This window comes from Artibeus jamaicensis, unplaced genomic scaffold (assembly GCF_021234435.1).
Source record: "Artibeus jamaicensis isolate MK-2021 breed Jamaican fruit bat unplaced genomic scaffold, CSHL_Jam_final contig_834, whole genome shotgun sequence".
NCBI lineage: Eukaryota > Metazoa > Chordata > Mammalia > Chiroptera > Phyllostomidae > Artibeus > Artibeus jamaicensis.
Genome location: NW_026521981.1, coordinates 3,267,752 through 3,287,426, shown reverse-complemented (window position 1 = coordinate 3,287,426; position 19,675 = coordinate 3,267,752). Strand labels below are relative to the sequence as shown.

The following is a 19,675-nucleotide window of genomic DNA, read 5'->3' as shown; positions in this document are numbered from 1 at the left end:
GAAATCAGAGGGAACAAAGGGAAATTCAGGTACATAGATTATTAACAAGGAAATATAATAATTTACCACTTTGAAAGCTAAAAGTTTAGAAAAAATATCCAGATTCCATAATAATATTTTTCTTAAATAAAATTAAAGATGGGTTTCACCCTAAAAGAAAACTTCTACTCACAAATTCTAAAAGAACTAGTGTACACCATATCAAATCAAAATTTCACCTTGTAATTTTTCTAGAACAGTAAAGCCCAAGACCCCTTTAGTGTACAAACCAGTGTACATGAATCACAGGAGGATACTACATTCATTACATCACTTCTTCGATCAGCAAGTATGCATTAAAGTTCCAACAGATTCCAAAATTTTACTTATAGGTTTACAACTCTCTTACTGGGTTGGCCAAAGAGTCTATATGGTTTTTTCCAAAAAGTAAAGGACACATTCTCCATTTCCACCAATAACTATTGATTTGGACATTTTGAGTATGTCTGCTATCTCCTGTGTGGTATAACACTGATTGTTCTCAATTAATGTCTATATGATCGCTATTACCTTCAACCGGTCTATGCGACTGTGGAGCATCAATTGGCAAAAAATCTTCAGCACAAAACTTGGCAAACCACTTTTGACTCGTTTGATTAGTCACACACCTTCTCCATACACTGCACAAATCTTTTTTTTTTTTTGCATTTCTGTTGCATTTTTACCTTTCTTGAAATAATAAAGCACAATATACCAAAAATATTGCATATTTTCTTCCATCTTCAATATTAAAATGGTTACACAAAAATTCACCAATTTTAATACGTTCTTTTTTATTTTTTAAAAGACTTTATTTATGCCCTGGCTGGTGTAGCTCAGTAGACTGAGCACAGGCCTGTGAAGCAAAGGGTCACCAGTTCGATTCCCGGTCAGGGCACATGCCTGGGTTGCAGGCCAGGTCCCCAGTGGGGGGGGGACACGTGGGAGGCAGCCACACATTGATATTTCTCTCCCACTCTTTCTCCTTCCCATCCCCTCTCTCTAAAAATAAAATTTAAAAAAAGACTACTTATTTATTCGTACAGAGAGGGGAATGGAGGGGAAAAGAGAGGGAGAGAAACATCAATGTGTGGTTGCTTCTCACATGCCCTCCACTGGGGACCTTACCTGCAACCCAGGCGTGTGCCCTGACTGGGAATCAAACTGGCAGTCTTTCAGTTTGCAGGGTAGCACTCAATCCACTGAGCCACACCAGCCAGAGCATTGTAAACTCTTTTTTAACATGCACGCTGATATGACAGCTGTCATAATACAATCTAAAAAAAATTGTTTTGAAGTTAAAGACTACTACTAAGGGCTACTAGAGCATCTTACAGGGAAAAAAACAAATAAACTTTTTGGTCAACCCAACACTTGTTAAGAAAGGCTAGATTTTGTTTTCCCATTCTGGAATACAAGATATACGTCAATGACTCGTCTGCTAATTCACTCTCTTGCACAGCCAAGTCCAGGTTGTGGTGACTTAGTCAGTCACCTTGAGCTACAGTAAACATCTTTGAAAGTATAGTGGTTCAAGGGAATAATATCAGTGGAACCTGTATGAAATACATACACGATGGCATTTCTAAAATTACTTATTTTTTATTACAATATGTAACTCTTTTTACATTTTTAGGGTTTAATCAAGGATAACTAAGAATTTTTTTAGAGTTTTGACAAGTGATATTTTCAAAGTTGTTACTAACATAAATACTGAAATGGCATTTAGGGATCAAGTAACTCCAAGCAACATATTAATTTTCCCAAGTAACATCTATAATATTGGAAGACAAGCTGCCAATTTACAGTATAAAAGGATAAGGAAAATAAAGAGATGAATACACAGGCTGAATAAACAGTTACCTATACACAATTTCAAAAGCAAGATCTATGATGCTTTCGTTAGACAAATTTTATCAAAAATTTTATTAAGTGGTTATAAAACCTACTTTTACACATGTATGGAAATACTATGTACAGTTGTTAAGAAAGTTCTTTTTTAGGCCCCTTTCTTTGGGATTTACAATTGTGAATCATTTCCTGATTCTTTTCCTATTTAAGATTCTGGACAAAGGCCTCTTATTTCAGGTCTGGAACTCTCAGGCAAATCTAGTTCTTGAGATGCAGACCTGGGAGAAATGGACTAGCTTCAAACCACTTAGTCCTCTTCCCAAGCAAACCAAAGAACCTCCTTGATCTATACATTACTCTGAAGGGGTATATACACAGTCATTACCTATTATATCAGCATAGGTAACCCAGGGTAAGTCATTATCTGCAACATTCCTAATTTAAGCTGTAAGGGCAATGAGTGGAATACAGTGGTATATTCCATAGAGAAAGATGAATCTGGTAAATTCTAAATAGAAGAAGACTTTCCACATATGTATACTTTCATTTTACAAATACTTGCTAGAACATCAGTGCTGAACCAGACTCCAGCTGAACATTTCCTTTTGTCAAAGGTAGATTGTATGTTTTGTATGTAACAAACATACAATCTAACAAACACTCCTTATTATCTGTCATTTGCTGCCTTCCAATATCTAGAAACAGCAAATAAACACACACTTTTTATTTCTTTTGAATTATTTTCTAAGGAATGAAGTGGGACATTTTATAACATGATACTGGATAAAGCAAAGTTTCACTATACCATATCACTACCTTAAAAGAACCAATATGCCCAAAGAAATGTGTGCCTGATATTTACTTATTCCTCCCTTTACAAAACAGAATGGCGCATCATTAAATATAAAACTGATTTAATGAGTTCAAAATGTCCTGTACTATAATATATATGTCTGTTTTAAAAACAAAAACTATATATATTAAAGTTTACATGTACTTGTTTGTTTTAAAAAAACAAAACAGGAATTCATGTTGAAAGTCTAGCCCGTTCGGTACTGAGGGTGGGGCTGCCCTCGTGAGCCTCACCTGTCGAATGATGCTCTTCACACAACGTACTGGAAGGCCTTGATAGTTGGACTTGATGATCCACTTGAGGAGATGGTGGCCAAGCACTTCAAAGACCATGCAGACATCTGAGACCTGGTTAAGGTTCACTTGTTGGATGCATTTCCTGGAGTGATACAATTAGTAAAAGCGGCATCACTGTGGCAACATCAATACTTTCAATAATACCAAAAGTGGTAATTCGCTATTTCCCATCTATATAAAACAATCTAACATTTACTAAGTACATATTATGTGCCATATATGATTTAATGTGTACTTTTAACAACCTTAGGAATTAATGTACTTACCTCCAGCTGAGGAGAGCAAACCTCAGCTGAAAGAACTGTGCTATGCTACACACAGTCTGAAGGCGGCTGCACTATGAATCAACCCCACACTTCCCTGTGCTCTCCTGCATCTTAGCAACCTCCTCCAGGACGATCAGCCTTACTGAAAATGAGCAAGAGTAGATAGAACCTCACAGTAATTAATGAGAAATAAAGAACTCCCATCTTAAATGTCCTTCCTGCCTGCATAAATTCCTACTCTGCAGATCACAGAAAACACTTTATGAAATAGAAAATTACCGAACACAGTAAAGACATTTAATATTTACCTTCAATAATATCTTTCATTGTGTAACTAAATCAATTTTAATACTATAGACAGTTTTAAAAATTTATGATGACAATTTAAGACATGGTATTAAGACCAACCTATAATAATAAAATCTCAGGATTCTGGGGATTTTTTAAAAACAAAAATTCTGTCAACCACTGACCCTCCAGGACTATGGCCCACCATACAAATATGTTATGTCATTAATACAGGAAGATTTAAAATGGCTCTGAAACCATCTGAGAATATTTTACTCCTCCCTGGAAGCCTATGGATAAGTCAGTAAAGAAGGTTAGTTGATTTAATGTTTTACACTACCTACATCTACATCATCAGAACAACTACTGCTTTAAATATTTTTAAGAAAAATATTTCTACAATGGTGGAGAACATGTGAACTACAGATTTATGCACAGACAATCTAACACCAGAAATTTCTCAGTACTTCCCAGGCATATTACAAATAGTGGCAAACTAAGGACTATACTTAGTAGCAGATACAGAGCCAAAGCCTAGGATTTCTGCATTATGACTGACCTACATCATCTCAATCCACTGACAAATCTAAACTATGATGGTTTCTTAATCACAGTATGAACAGTCACTAGAATGTAGGTATTTTTAAAATCTCCATTTATCTACACATCAGGTAGATTCTCCAAAGAAATCGCCTCCCCTGTCAGTGGTCCCAGAAACTGCCTGACACATCTGATGCAAGAAGAGGGGCTGCCCTGCCTACATATAACCTGGCAGGGCCAGTTGGAAAGCAGGGGCAGAGCAGGGTGCGCTGGACTTTTCCATCTATCACCAGGGGAAAAACGCACCCAGCAGTTGCAGAAGTGATACTGATACAAACAGCGAAATGGCATTAGCAGTCACTGGTACCTGCCAGTAGCATCTGAGTCTGACCTCTAGAAGAAATACAGGCATACCTCGTATTATTGTATTTCACAGATGTTGCATTTTAGTTGGTGTTTTTTATTTTTTACAAGACTTCCTCTACCAATGAAAAGATCACGACTCACTTTATTGCGGTGGTTTGGAAGTGAACGGGCAATATCTCTGAGGTACGCTTGTACAAAAACTTCAAATATGTAGGACATGAGGGAGTGTTTCCCTAAGAAATGAAGACTTAGCAGAGGAAGAAACAAGATGTCATTCTGCAGTTTAAGTTGAGATTCAGCTTTGTCCTCAGGCTTCTGAAGCTTGAGCAGGATAAACACCAAAATGTTGGATCTGTTCCAAACATGATATAAAAAGATCAGGAAGAAGACCAGGGCTCTCGACACATCCCTGGCACTCATAAGTCACAGGGCTCAATATTCCTGAACCCTGAGAGATGAAGGTACAGTAGCTCTTCCTTATCCAACAAAGATAAGTTCCAAGACACCTAGTAGACGCCTGAAACCACATGCAATACCAAATCCTGTAAGTACTATGATTTTTCTTATACATATATATCTATGATGTTTAATACACAAATTAGGCACAATAGGAGATTTACAATAACTAATAATAAAATAGAACAATTATAATAATGTACTGTAATAACTGTTATGTGAATCTGGTCTCTCAAAATACCTTAATGTGCTACACTCAATCTTCTTCTTGTGATGATATAATATTAAAATACAATGCCTATGTGATGAGATGAACTGAGGTGAATGGCATGGCATTAGGCAATTATCGAATGCAAGCTCTGGGACATTACCACAGTCAATCTGATAAATAGATTCAGCTACCATCCAGGGGGCAAATAGTATACACAGCATGGATATGCTAGACGAAGAGATGATTCAAGTTCCAGGCTAAATCAAGAAAGGTGAGATTTCACCATGCTACTTAGAATGGTGCACAATTTATGAATTACGTCAGGAATTTTCCAGTTAACATTTTCAGACTGCAGGTAACTAAAACTGCAGAAAGAAAACCTCAGATATGGGGGGACTGCTGTATCACCTGCCTCAGGCAAACAAAAAGCTATCTTAGATGATCCAATAGGAAAATATGGAAAGAGCACTACCAATATTACCTGGATAAAAGGCACTATCTCTTCTTTCCATTTGTGCTATGAGCTCAGTCCTATTGGTCCCGGTTTACTCCACTGTCACTGACCAGAGGCTGCCCTTTATTAATGCCCCAGGCAGACGGAGGGTGAAGAGAACACCACAGTTCCTTTCTACAATGTCTAATCACCACCTCCTGAGCATGCCCCCCAAACTAACAAGAATGCAAACTTACCAGTAACCCAATCAAAACTGATATTCTCAAAAAAAAAAAAAAAAAAGGAAGCCATAAGACACCTTTGGTTCTACCTTCTTACTAAACACATTTCTAATAGGACCTAAAGTTTGAACAAAGCCCTCTCTATTTAAAAGCAACAAGAACTAATTATATCGCTAAGAAACTTCATCTTTCAAAAATCATTCATTTCCAGCAAGATAATTTATTTTTGAGAAAAGTAGATAAGTTATTCTAATGAAAAAGTTAAAAAAGTAAATTGAACAATTTAAACAATTAAAGCAAGATGATGCGGACTTATGAAGAAGAGATGATACTCAGAGGAGAAAATAACATTGTTTGTTGAAATACGATTCAAGCAAGCCTTTAAAAAACTCATTTTTCCATTACACAGGAATTTTGTATCAAACATGACATGATACCACGAAATTATTTTTATTTGATGAGTTTTGTGATCTTTTTAAGTCTGTATGTTTTTCAAAGATGCAAATGTCAGTTTGCATCTTTGAGATAAAAGAATATGCCTTTTAGGATTTGTTTTGAAATAATTCAGCAAGAGATAAAGGGACTATAGCCAGAAAATGGTAATTACTGAATTTGGGTGATAGATTTACAGAAATTCACTGCAGCACCCTGTCTAATTTTATGCATGTCAAGAACTTTACATTATAAACGTTTTTGATGAAAAACAATGGAGGTCTCTTTCTACTAAGGACTGGCCTATGTCAGATTTAATAACAAGTATAGAAAATGCATCACTTTGAGACAGATTGGTAAACCAGGACAACCATAGGGAAATGAGACAGGTAGTTAACTAGCCAAGCAGTTTACAGCCTTCTAGTAAATCCCAAAATCCTATCTTCTGTAACCAAGGACAATAGGAGTAAATAGTTTACACTTCTCTTCCCCAACAAAGGTAAACAGCTTAAATCACCCTACTCAGAGAGGTAGATAGTAAAAATCTAATTATTGCCATTTGCCAAGCACACCCAAGGACAGATAAAGTTAAGGGAATAAATCTCATTTTGGCACATCAGCTTAAGAGTGATGCATATTCTATTGAGATCCTCTGCTAGGACCACCCCATAAACTCCCAGCAGAGGACAGAGCACACACCTTTCTTCCCCCACAGACCTGCAACTCCTAAACTCTGAGGGTCACCATGAGACCTGGAACCAGGGAAGCAATGGGCAGTGTGTGGTAGCCCGGTGGGGCCAGCCCCCTGATCCTGCCTCCAAAGCCTCTTTTTTCACTTCCCAGAGAGCCAAAGAGGCCCCCCAGACTCTCTTCTTATTGCTTCTACTGCACATCCTTCCTTTGTTTCACTGCCCCCAGCTTTAATAAACATACTCTTAAAATCGCCTGAACTCATGTTGTAAAATCTTTTCTACACAAAGTCAACCACTCACACACTATAGGCCAGCCAGAGGCAGACCAGCTCTGGACCGACCACCTTTCTGGTAACTACTTTCACCAGACTTTCCCCAAGTAGACAAACTAAACAAAACCAAACTACCATACTTCCATGTTCACCTAGCAGAAAGATGGTGCTCCTCAGGATCAAGTGTGACTTTGCCATGTTGATATTAGCAGAGTTAGTTCTCCTTTCATTGCCTCAATCAATTCTTTGCAGGTACTGAAGGATACCTGGCCCTTCTGTGCAAATTTTTTAAAGTTTAAAGCAAAAAGAAGTGCTGGTATATGCTTTCATCTACCTCTGCCAAAATAAACTTCACTCGAATTAATAAAATAAGATTAGTAATTAATTCTACATGAAAGTCAAGTGCTATAAAAATAATTCTGTAAGCTGTCACTAAACCAAATATCACAAAAGGCCCTCGCAGGGCACTCTAGGCCTGTCGTTTGATAACACTCCGTGACGACACTGGAGGCCTGCGGTGGAGAATGACACAGCAGGGCAAACAGAAGTTTGTAAGAGCTTGAAACATCCCCGTTTTCCAAAAGCCCATAGAAAAACTACAGTATAATGCATCCATTAGTAAGCAAAGAAATGTCAGAAAGGATACGTATTCCATTCATGCCTGAAATCTTGAAGTCATCAATTAGTTGTACTACCATGTCTTTATTTGGGTCACTGGGATCACTTTCTCGAACCTATGGAAAGAAAAATGAGTCAAGAACAGAAATGTTTAAGACAAAGTCATTTCCATTACACCAACCAAAACAGTTTTAATGTAAGTGAGATGGATTTTAAAACAAAAGATTCGATATTTGAACTTATAAAACATAAAATCAATTTTAATTTAGTAAAACCCAGAAAAATCCCTCTATGAAATTTTAAGTCATTAATGTGTCTTCTTTCATTTACGGTTTTGCAGTACTTACACATTTGAGCAATTTTATTTCATCCAAGGCTGTCTCTGTATAATGCTGGGCACTCTTTACAACCTTCATAGCAACAAATCTTTTTCCCCTTTAAAAAAATGCAAAATTTTAATAATATTATAAGCAGAGGTAATCATTATAATGAGATCTATCCAATAAATAGATTTAATAAGTTTTCCATTACAATAGTGCTTTTCAATTGCGAGGTAACAATTCACCACTAGGATCATGTTTCAAACCAATCTTTTTGTTTTGTGGTGCTTTTTTTCCTTCATAAAAATAAATTAGAGCCCTGGCTGGTGTAGCTCAGTGGATTGAGCGCGGGCCTGCAAACGAGACAATCGCGGTTCGATTCCCAGTCAGGGCACATGCCTGGGTTGCCGGCCGGTTCCCAGCAGGGGACCCACGAAATGCAACCATACATTGATGTTTCTCTCCTCCTCCTCTCCTTCCCTTCCCCTCTAAAGATAAATAAACAAAATCTTAAAAAAAAAAAAACTAGAAACTGTTATTCATCACATATAGTAAGGGTATTATCTTGTAACACTTCTGTTTCAGTACACACACACACAAAACACACATATATTTGTACTGGGTAGCAATGGTATTTTATGTTATAGGTCACAGCTTTAAAATCAGTCAGAAACCACTGATTTGAAAGGCCTATATGTTATTTTATATTTAAATGTTTTTCTGGTATGGGTGAATTATTGGGGGAAAAATGATCCTGATGTAATTTAAACGCATAAGCCTCAGATATAAAGGCAGAAGAAAAGTTAGTATTTTAAGATAAAAGAAAAATAAACTCCAAACTAAGGGGGAAAATGTCTAGCTATAGCAGGCAGGCCTATGCTAAGCAGTTATAACACACTCCAGACACAGGTGTGCCCCTCAGCCACCCCTTGTTATAAAATGAAGATGCTAAACTGGACTAGGAGTCATGTGCACACATGACAAGGAATACTTACTGCATATCCCAGCACAGCCAGACAGTAGAGAAGTGTCCCCATCCTAGCTTCCTAATAACATGATATCGGCCATTGAAGAGGTCTCCAATTTTCACTGGATGATAGCCACCTTTTATTAAAAAACATTTTTTTTAATTTCAGAAAAACAGTAATAGAATCTCTTCCTCTGTCAGTTCTTGATACCATTAAAGAAAGCCGTCAATAATAAAATCAGATTAAAATACATTTAATAATATAACATTTTTCAAGAATTACGTTTCATCAGAAGAAAAATGTCCATTGCCTTTTTACTAACTTAGCACAAAAAGGAAAGAAAACAAAACCAGCATTGTTCAAGTACAAATTAGGGACACTCTGCTAGGCACTTTATTCTCAAAACCATGCTCCATGAGGCTAAAGTAAACTGAAATATGTTGCAGGTGTTTCACAGGGAGGCAGGGGAGGGGCAAGGAAGAACGAAGTTTAATTTGGGGAAATGAGAAGTTAAACAACACAACCCAGACTTCCTGACCAATGTGGTTTTCAGAGCCCAATGCCTTCACACACAGGGAAAGCCTCTGAGAGGAGAGCATGCTGCAAATCCCAGACGTATTTGCTAATGAAACCATTTCTTCAAAGAACAAGTCATGTTTCATAGCACAAAGTATTTAGGAAACACTGAGTAGATGGTGTTATTCCTACACTGATGAAGTAGACAGTGTGAGAGACAGTAAGTATTTGGGGGCAGAAGCTGGCTCTGATTCCCAAGTCCATTCTCTGTTTATTCACCAGTGAGAAATTGTTACTCCATGTGTAACAACTGGAGGACTGTTTACAGTCAGTACAGAGGGAACACTTGATGGCTCAACTGAAAGCCATTTATGCCCTGGTGGGGCTGCTCGTTTGGTTAGAGCGTCAACCCCATACACCAAGGTTGCAGGTTCTATCGCTAGTCAGGGCACACACAAGAAGCAAGCAATGAGTGCATCAGTAAGTGAAACAGCAAATCGATGGTTCTCTCTCTAACACTCAGGAAATAAAAACACTGAAAGGAAAAGCCATTTACTACTTAACTGCATATTACTGCTAACCTTAAAGTCTCTAAATCTAAAAAACAATGTAATTATGCATAAAGAAAACAAACTTGTATCCCTATTGTACGTTTCAGATTTACATTCTCAAACAGCCAGAGTGTGTCCGTGTGAATACAAATACAGGAGCTCTCCTCTGTGACTGCAGCATAAGCACAGCTGTTCCTTTGCTCAATGGGACCTTGAAAGTTGAACCAAAGAAATTACTAGTTTGGTCCATTTCTCTCAGGAGCCCACAAGACAGCTAAGAATATTGTGGCTAAAAATAGGACAACTAAACAAAAGGGACATAAAAATAATTTTTATACAAATATAAAAACAACAGAAAGTCCTAAACACTTATCCTGACTTTACTTTGAAAATTTGACATAAATTTTTCAAATTTATATTCCAGAATTCTCATATTCAAACCCCTAGATTGTTACAGAAAACAAGTCCCCTCTGACCATTTTTCAGTCTCTTCTCACAGAATGGTAACGAACGCTTGTGCTGCCAGGTGAGTCTCCCAGAGCAGGCCACACTGGTCCACCCCACACCCAAGGAACCAGAGAAAACGGACACATCAGTAACTCTCAGAAAATGCCCCAATTCCCTCAGATTAGCAATACCCCACGGCCTGTAGTAAGGTCTAGCACACAAGGAATAAGGTCTAGCACACACAGTCACAGACTAGACAAGGACCCCTCCTCCTCATGCTGCTTTGCCAGCGGGCAGCACAGGACGCAGGGTGACCACAGTGCTGGCCCCAAACCCTGCTCAGGCCGTCAGGCAGCGCACCAGAGGGTCAAGCACTTGAAGATAATATGACTTAGGGGTTTGGTTGATATTTCTGTACCTCACTATACTACTTAATAAAAACCACTAATTTACCACCTATAAGTTTTCCTTTTATTCTTAAAAAGTAAAGATTAGATTATATTACAAACATGAGAGAACAAGAATGGACTGCCAAGTAATCATTAAGTTCCCTGCTCTGGCTTCTTCTCCAACTCCTATTCTTCCACCACACCCAAGAAGACTATAAAGTTCTACCTATACTATTCATAAGGCTGAGGGAAGACAATTCAAAACCTGGTTTTGCTGTTTGGGGGGAACTGTTGGCTGAAAATAAAGAAGATTCATTTTTCCTTGCCAAGCAATAGGTCCAATTTGTAAGAGAGAATCAAAAGTTCAGAAGTGTATCACAGACAAGAGTCCAGAAGAATTTTAAGCAGTGTCCATTAAAGAGAGTATAAAGTATTAATATAAATAATATTTTTGGCTGACCCCAGTTTCTCAGCCTCCTGATGGTGAGGCATTAAAAAGACTAAAGAAAGATTTGAGAATCATCTCTAACAGAGTCCTAGAAAAGGAAGGGATGCTAAAAAAAATTTGTCCACAAAACAACAACACAGGCAGATATTAAGTCACTGAAGATTTCAATACTCCCCCCAAAATTAACAGAACAAGCAGAGAAGCAGTAAGGATATGAAGATTAGATACAACATCGCCCACTTCACATAGTTGACATTTATTTATAAGACACTCAAAAGCAAATAGTATTTTCAAGTACATGGAAAATTTACCAGCACAGACCATATACCGGGCCATAAAACAAGCCTCACTAAAAACTGAAAGATTCATCACATAAAGCATATTTTCAGATGACAAGGAAATTAAATTAGAAACCAGTAAGCGAATATGCCCCCAAACTGGGAGAAGACCAACACACTTCAAAATAACCCATGAGATAAAAAATGAATCTAAAGGAAATAATAAAGATTTTACACCACATAAAAATGAAAACACAATACAGCAGAATCTGTGAAATGCTGCTACAGCAGAACTCAGAGGAAAATGCAGAGCACTAAGTGCCTTTACTAGATAAGAAGATCGCAAATCAATGTCCTCAGTTTCAACCTTAAATAACTAGAAGAGCGAATGTAACCCAAAGTTAGTAGAAGAAAATAATCAAGATATAAGCTGTAATCAGTAAAAAAAAAAAAAAAAAAGCATAAAACCAGCCCTGGACGGGTGGTTCACCGGGTCGGCACGTCATTCCCTACACCAAAAGGCTGTGTGTCTGATCCCAGTTCAGGCACATGCCTAGGTTGCAGGTTGGATCCCCGGTGGGGCATGTAGGGAGGCAATCTATTGATGTTTCTCCCTCACACTGATGTTCCTCTAGCTAAAATCAATAAACATATCCTCAGGTGAGGATTTTTTTTAAGCCTAAAAACAATAGTGAAAAAAATTCCAGGAAACCAAAAGTTAGCTCTTAGAGAAAATTAAAATAAAGCAATTGAGATAAAACATTAGCAACTCTTCAACAACACTAAATGTTAGTTAGCTTCCTCCTCAGTGGAAGAAATGCAGGAATTTCCTTCACTATTCCTTCAACATGACTGCGTGCTTGGGTTTCCATAAAATTTCCATAATAAAAAGATGTCATTTTTAACCTTGGTAAAGAGACATATTATCTCCCTCTGGAGAAGAGGACAGGTTGATTAGCTGTCCAGTATTATAAACACCTCCCCAAGAACAGAGTTTGACAGGTTTGGTTGCAGGACTTCAAAAGAGGGATTTTTCCTACATTTAGAATTCCTTAGCTATGACACAAAACAAAGGTGTGTAAATCCTCCTCCTGGACCTGCTCCACATGGCTCCTGTTGGATTTGGAGGGGAAAAAAATAGTACTAACATCAAGTGCAAGCTGCTTACAGTGCTGTGAGAGCAGTCCTTGGTCTTTGACCCACGAGTCTTATGTCTTCTGCAAGCGTCCACGAATCAGTGGCCAACTAACCTATTGGCTTGCAAGAAGGTTAAAATCTCAGAAAGGTCTTGGTTCATGGTAAAATTAACTTTGGCACCAGGAAAAGACTCTTATTTACAATGGCTGGCTTGTTTTCACCTTATGAAAACTGTCAGTCTTAGAATCACTGCATTTCCTTCCTTGCTCTGATAACTAAGAAACGTAAGGGAAATTTGCAACACTCTCAATCTGTACATATCTCTATTAATAAATTTTTTGTATTAAACGTTAATCTGACTTTAATTATTTCCACTATATATTTCCCTCATCTACTTGTCTATTGTATTCTATGTACTTATTTGTAAAACGTCTTAAGTATGTAAAGTGTTAGGATACAAATAACAGCTACTTATCCCCTGGGATAAGAGGCTCAAAGAATGCTTCCTCTTAGGAAGTGTTTCTTGGTTTTCCTGGCTGAGGAGGAGACCCCTTCCCCACTGCTTCTTTTCTGTACCTCAATAACACCTCACTATGTTCTATTACACATCTGTTACAAAACACAATACAATGTATTTCCACTATTCATATTCTCAGGTGTCTTTCCCAGAAGATTATACACTTGGAGGATGGGGACAGTATTCTGAGCATACAGTAACTGAATCACAACAGACAAATACATGAGAAAGCATAAGAATATGAGGGGAGGGACAGAAGTGAAATTTGAGGGAAGTTGTTCTCTGTTCCATGGCATAATGTGAGGGAAAAGTGGAAAAGGTTTCCCAGGATAAAATAAGGGATAAAATTAATCTGTGCCCTGACCAGTGTGGCTCAGTTGGCTGAATGTCGCCCTGCAAAGCGAAAGGTCGCCAGTTCAATTCCAGGTCAGGGCGTGTAACTGGGTTGCAGGCCAGGCCCCAGTTGGCGTATGTCTAAGAAGCAACCCATCAATGCTTCTCTCATACACCAACGTTTGTCTCCTCTTTCTCCCTCCCTTCCCTGTCTCTAGAAATAAATAAATAAATAAATATCTTTTTTTAAGAAAATTAATCTGTTAATATTATACTCTTAACAGAAAAACAGGAAGGCCCAGAAGAAAGACAAGATGACATGAAAGAAATTACAACAGCAAGCACTCATGTTTCCAGTAAAATAAACAGTTCTGAGTAGTAGCACATTGGGATCAAACTGGGGAAAGCCCTGAGAGTTGTGTGGGCTTAGATTTTCACTGCTAACTCTGAAAGATACTTGGGAATACAGTACATCCTTAGACAATTTCCTGTCATTTCTCATGATCACAAGGGAAAAAAATGAACTAATAATCTAAATGCATCCCAAGTAACGTGATATAAAAACAATGCTAAGAGAACTGTAGAGTAGAAAAATTATTTTTATTGCACTGCAAAATAAAAATGTGTAGTAGTGAAGGCAAACTGGTAAGAAGGATATTATTCATAAGATATTGAACAGAGCAATCATGGGATCCACAAACATTTAAGAGATACAAGTACACTAATAGCGTAATACATTTACACAACTGGAATCTGATTCTAGACAAAAATAAAAACTTAAAAGGATTACTTCTGCCTTTAAATCAGTAATTGAGGTTTCTTGCTATTTCAGTGCTAAAATTCTACACCTACAGCAAAACTTTCTAAAATATACTTATGTCGACATTCCTACTTTTCCAGAAGATTCCCTCAAGAACGACAGAGCTCCCTGGTAAGAATGTAAGTCACACGCAGGGGCAAGCCAGAATCTAAATGCCCAATCTCTATACTGCAGAACAACCCTGAATCACTTCTCTGTCTAGTCAGAATGCTTTAGAGCACAACATTTCAAATGCACTTGGGGGGTGGGTGGGGGGTGATTAGTAGGAGCCCTTAAAACACACAAGTTAACATCAGATTATAAAATGGCTAATAGCTGCTTTCAAGAGACCAAGTCTAGATGTACTTGACTCTGTGATTTGAGTCACAAGTTTTCTCATATGTACACAAATAACTAAGTGCTTGATTTCACTGAAATTATTTTGAACGCACTACTACCCTACAAATCTCAGAGTTAATGGACTCATTTTGTATCCATTACCAACACTTTCCCTCCTTTCCTAAGTACAGTGTCAGACGCAGCCCTTTTGTTCCTTCAGTGTATCTTTGATAGAAAATATAGACTATTGCTGCATTAAATATATTGTTACAAAGATCTTACCTTTAAATTTAAAAAATACAGTCCATGAAAACTAAACACACATTGTTCAAAGTCCATCTAACTGTCTAATTACTACAACTACTGAGCCGTATGCTATGCAGGGGCACCCACACTTTGGTGTTTCTGGGCCACGATGGAAGAAGAGCTGTCTTGGGCCATTGAGATGCTGTGATTACATGACATTGCAACACGTAATCACAGAAAGATCTCTTAATGTTTTAAGTAAATTTACAATTTTGTGTTGGGCCACACGGACACCATCCTGGGCTACGGGCTGCATGTCTCTGCCAGTGCAAGGTAACTATTCCAGAGGTTTACTTTTGTCTATTAATGAAATCAGTCTTTATATCTATGCCTCTGCATTGATCTTGGTTGGGACCTTTCCAACTGAAAGTCAGTCTGAACACATACAAAATCTTTGGCTCAGACCTTATTTCCTTGAGTTAGTGGACTGTATTATTCTGTCTTTTGGCCTAAAGTGTTGACACACAAAACCATGATAACAAGCGGACCTCCCCACCAATAAGACGTATGGTCTTCATGTCTACAAATTTTATCACTGTATCAAGCAGACCAACACTGAAGAACTTATTGAGATTTTATAATAATTTCTATATTTTTATGTCTTCTTCTTGTTTTAAGTCTTCTCCTTGCTTTGTGTGCAAGAAAAGAATAAATATATATTATTTGAGATCCTAAATAGGGGTTCTCTCTATAGTACACAGTACATGAATGTGAACAATATTCATTTCTCTCAAAGACTGTGGGCTCATTTCTTGATTTTTATTGGTTCCGGATAAGTAGACGTACAATATACTAAATTATGAACTTGTAAAACAATTGATCTTGGAATGAGAAAATCTTAGTTGTATACATGTAGAATTCTGAAATCAGAACACACTTGAGAAATACTAAGATCTCCTTACAACTAAAAAAAACCCTTGATACTAACTAAAAAACTTTTACAGTAAAAGAACTCTTAAAGAAGTTCCCCGGGTACTTAAAACCATAGGTCATAATTATACACTCACCATAAAAATATAACTAAAAGATTAACTTATTTCAAAAACCCAAGACCTACTATTATCTTTTAAAATATATTTTATTGATTATGCTATTACAGCTGTACCATTTCCCCCCTTCATTCCCCTCCACCCTGCACACCCCCTCCCACTCATATTCCTCCCCTGTAGTTCATGTCCATGGGTTATACATATAAGTTCTTTGGCTTCTACATTTCCTATACTGTCCTTAACCTCCCCCTGTCTTATTTTCTACTTACCATTTATGCTACTTATTCTCTGTACCTTTTCCCCCATCTCTCCCCATCCCACTCCCCTGCTGATAACCCACCATGTGATCTCCATTTCTGTGGTTCTGTTCCTGTTCTAGTTGTTTGCTTAGTTTGTTTCTGTTTTTGTGTTAGGTGTGGTTATTAATAACTATGAATTTGTTGTCATTTTACTGTCCATATTTTTTAGCCTCTTTTTCTCGAATAAGTCCCTTTAACATTTATATAATAAGGGCTTGGTGATGAGGAACTCCCTTAAACTGGACCTTATCTGGGAAGCACTTTATCTGCCCTTCCATTCTAAATGATAGCTTTGCTGGATAGAGTAATCTTGGATGTAGGTCCTTGCCTTTCATGGCTTGGAATATTCTTTCCAGCCCCTTCTTGCCTGCTAGGTTTCTTTTGCAAATCAACTGATAGTCTTGTGGGAACTCCTTTGTAGATAACTGTCTCCTTTCCTCTTGCTGCTTTTAAGATTCTCTCCTTCTCTTTAATCTTGGCTAATATAATTATGATGTGCCTTATTGTGTTCCTCCATAAGTCCAACTTCTACGGGACTCTCCGAGCTTCCTGGACTTCCTGGAAATCTATTTCCTTTGCCAGGTTAGGAAAGTTCTCCTTCATTCTTTTTTCAAATAAGTTTTCCATTTCTTCCTCTTCCTCTTCTCCTTCTGGTACCCCTATGATTCAGATGTTGGGATGTTTAAAGATGTCTTGGAAGTTCCTAAGCCTCTCCTCATTTTTTAAAATTCTTGTTTCTTCATTCTTTTCTGGTTGAATGTTTCTTTCTTCCTTCTGGTCCACATGGTTGATTTGAGTCCCAGTTTCCTTTCTGTCACTCTTGGTTCCCTGTACATTTTCCATTATTTCACTTAGCACAGCCTTCACTTTTTCATCTAATTTACAACCATATTCAACCGATTCTGTGAGCATCCTGGTTACCAGTGTTTTGAACTGTTCATCTGATAGGTTGGCTATCTCTTCGTTGCTTAGTTGTATTATTTCTGTAGCTTTGATCTGTTCTTTCATTTGGACCATTTTTTTTTCTTTTTTTGGTCTCAGACCACCTGTTACATAGTAAAGGGTGGAGCCTTAGATGTTCACTAGGGCCGGGCAACCCACATCACTGTGTTGTGACACTGTATGTGGGGGAGGGGTCTGAGAGGGAACAATGGTGCCTGCTCCGTTCTCTGCCAGTTTTCAGTCACTTCACCTGCTACCCACAAGGAAATTGGGCCCTTGTGGTGCTGATTCACAGGTGGGTGGGTTTGTGTACAGTCTATAACCCTGTGGGTCTCCCCAGTTAACTCACCTGTGAGGCTGGGAGTTTCTCCTGCAGCCTCGACCCCCACAGATGTTTTCAATCAGAGGTTTGAGGCTTTATTTTCCCACGCTGGAAGCCTGGGTTATGCAGTCTGTCTTGTTCTCCAGTTGTTCCACCCAGTTTATCTGCACATGAATGTGGGACCGCCTGCTCCACCAGCTGCCGTCTCTCTGGGTCTGCCAGCTGCGGTCCTGCCACAAGTCCTCTCTGCCCGGTTGCTCGGTTACGACCCTCCTACAGGTCTGGATGAATGCTTCTTCTTTAACTCTCTGGTTATCAGACTTTCATACAGTTCAATTTTCTGTCAGTTCTGGTTGCTTTTTTGTTTTTAAATTGTTGTTGTCCATCTTTTGGTTGTGCGAGGAGGCACAGAGTGTTGACCTACACCTCCATCTTGGCTGGACGTCCCTACTGTTGTTTTTTGGCTCCTATGAGATCATGAGGGTACAAGGCAGTACAACAGCACATAGCAATGTCTCACCGCACAACTACAGGCAAGTTCCCGTGTATATGTTACATCTCCTGTAAAAATGAATCCAAGTTCTCAGTTATTCTAAAGCAATAGAATAATGATAAAATATTATTTTTCATTTCATTTTACCTGGCTCTGGCCAGGTGGCTCAGTTGGGTGGAGCATCATCCCATGCACCAAAAAGCTGCAGGTTCGATCCCCAGTTGAGGCTTGAACAGGAGGTAACTGATCCATGTTTCTTTCACATGGATGCTTCTCCCCCTCCCTTCCTTTCCCTCTAAAATCAATGAACGTATGCTTGGTGAAGATTTTTTAAAAAGGTAAAAGAACACGGGTCTTACAGATAAATGACTACAAAGGCACTAAGTAAAAGGTCTTGAACATATACGTTTATAGGGTAATAAAGCAGATTTTTGAGATTCATTCTAAAGCCATATACCGCGTTTTACAATCCAAGACTCATTAATGCTTTCCAGCTTAACCGTCACAGGAAAGTCTGACTCATGTACCAACTTGTGCGTAGTCCTATGTTAGGTACCCAGTAAAGCAACTTAGATGTAGTTAGTCGACTTCAGGCGTAGGGCTTATATAATCTATGCCAGGCAAAAAATTATTACATGAAATTATGTCCTAGGAAAAGTAGTTACATAATTATACCAAAAAATAAATATAACTAAACATATTTGTAGTCTGCAATGTCTTTCTATTCATTGCTTGTGACATTCTTCTAAGTGTATTCTCCAAAGAAAGCTGCAACAGTACCTTCCAAACCACTTGTTTTGCTAGAATCCTAAAGTTCTACTCCTCCTCCTTATAAATCTGTGGGCTTCTGCTGTGCTTGTAACCAACAGAATGTAACAGAAGTGACTGCGTGATTTCTGAGGCTTCCACTTTGTAAAACAGACATTTATATCTGAAGCTCTGACTCTGAGGACGCCATGCTGTGAGGAGGCAGAACCACAGAAGGGGCTTTAGCTAGCAGTCCTGCTCTTCCAGTCCTTCTAACCCAGGGGCCAGACGTGTTGTCAACTTTTGGATGATACTAGGCCCCAGCAACCTTAAGCTTTTGCAGTGTCTCAGTGGAGGGCCCAGGTAATTTTGCTCTAAGTTCCTGATCCACAAAACAAGCAAAATAAAGTTGGCTTAACGCTGCTAAGTTTTGTGGTAATTCATCGTGCAAGAGTAATAACCAGAACAATACTCATTCTGCTTGCCACAACATTTATGCAAAACTTCTTCCACTGTTCTCCAAAAATGATTGAGACCTCAATCTTTCTAAGAAAAGCCCACTATCTCCAAAAAACACTCACTTGCTAGTCCCTTCAAACTCTGATTTTTTCCCCTTCTGCCTAGAAATATGCTCAGGTATCCTGCTCTAAAATTAACTGTCGCTTGTCCATTTGTGACCCCACCCTCTTCAAGCTACAATC

The 19,675-nt window shown here is 38.3% G+C and overlaps 1 protein-coding gene across 5 annotated transcripts in view; it reads right to left on the bottom strand.

Moving 5' to 3' along the window:
* The window catches only part of SRPK2 (SRSF protein kinase 2), a 244,131-nt gene that overhangs the window by 34,859 nt on the left and 189,597 nt on the right, over positions 1-19,675 (bottom strand). For all 5 annotated transcript variants that reach the window (XM_037164929.2, XM_037164933.2, XM_037164927.2 and 2 more), the window contains 4 exons: positions 9,150-9,258; positions 8,182-8,269; positions 7,863-7,950; positions 2,956-3,062 (listed from right to left, as the gene is read on the bottom strand). In XM_037164929.2, coding sequence (XP_037020824.2) covers positions 2,956-3,062; positions 7,863-7,950; positions 8,182-8,269; positions 9,150-9,258 — 392 coding nt within the window. The remainder of the gene's footprint in view (positions 1-2,955; positions 3,063-7,862; positions 7,951-8,181; positions 8,270-9,149; positions 9,259-19,675) is intronic.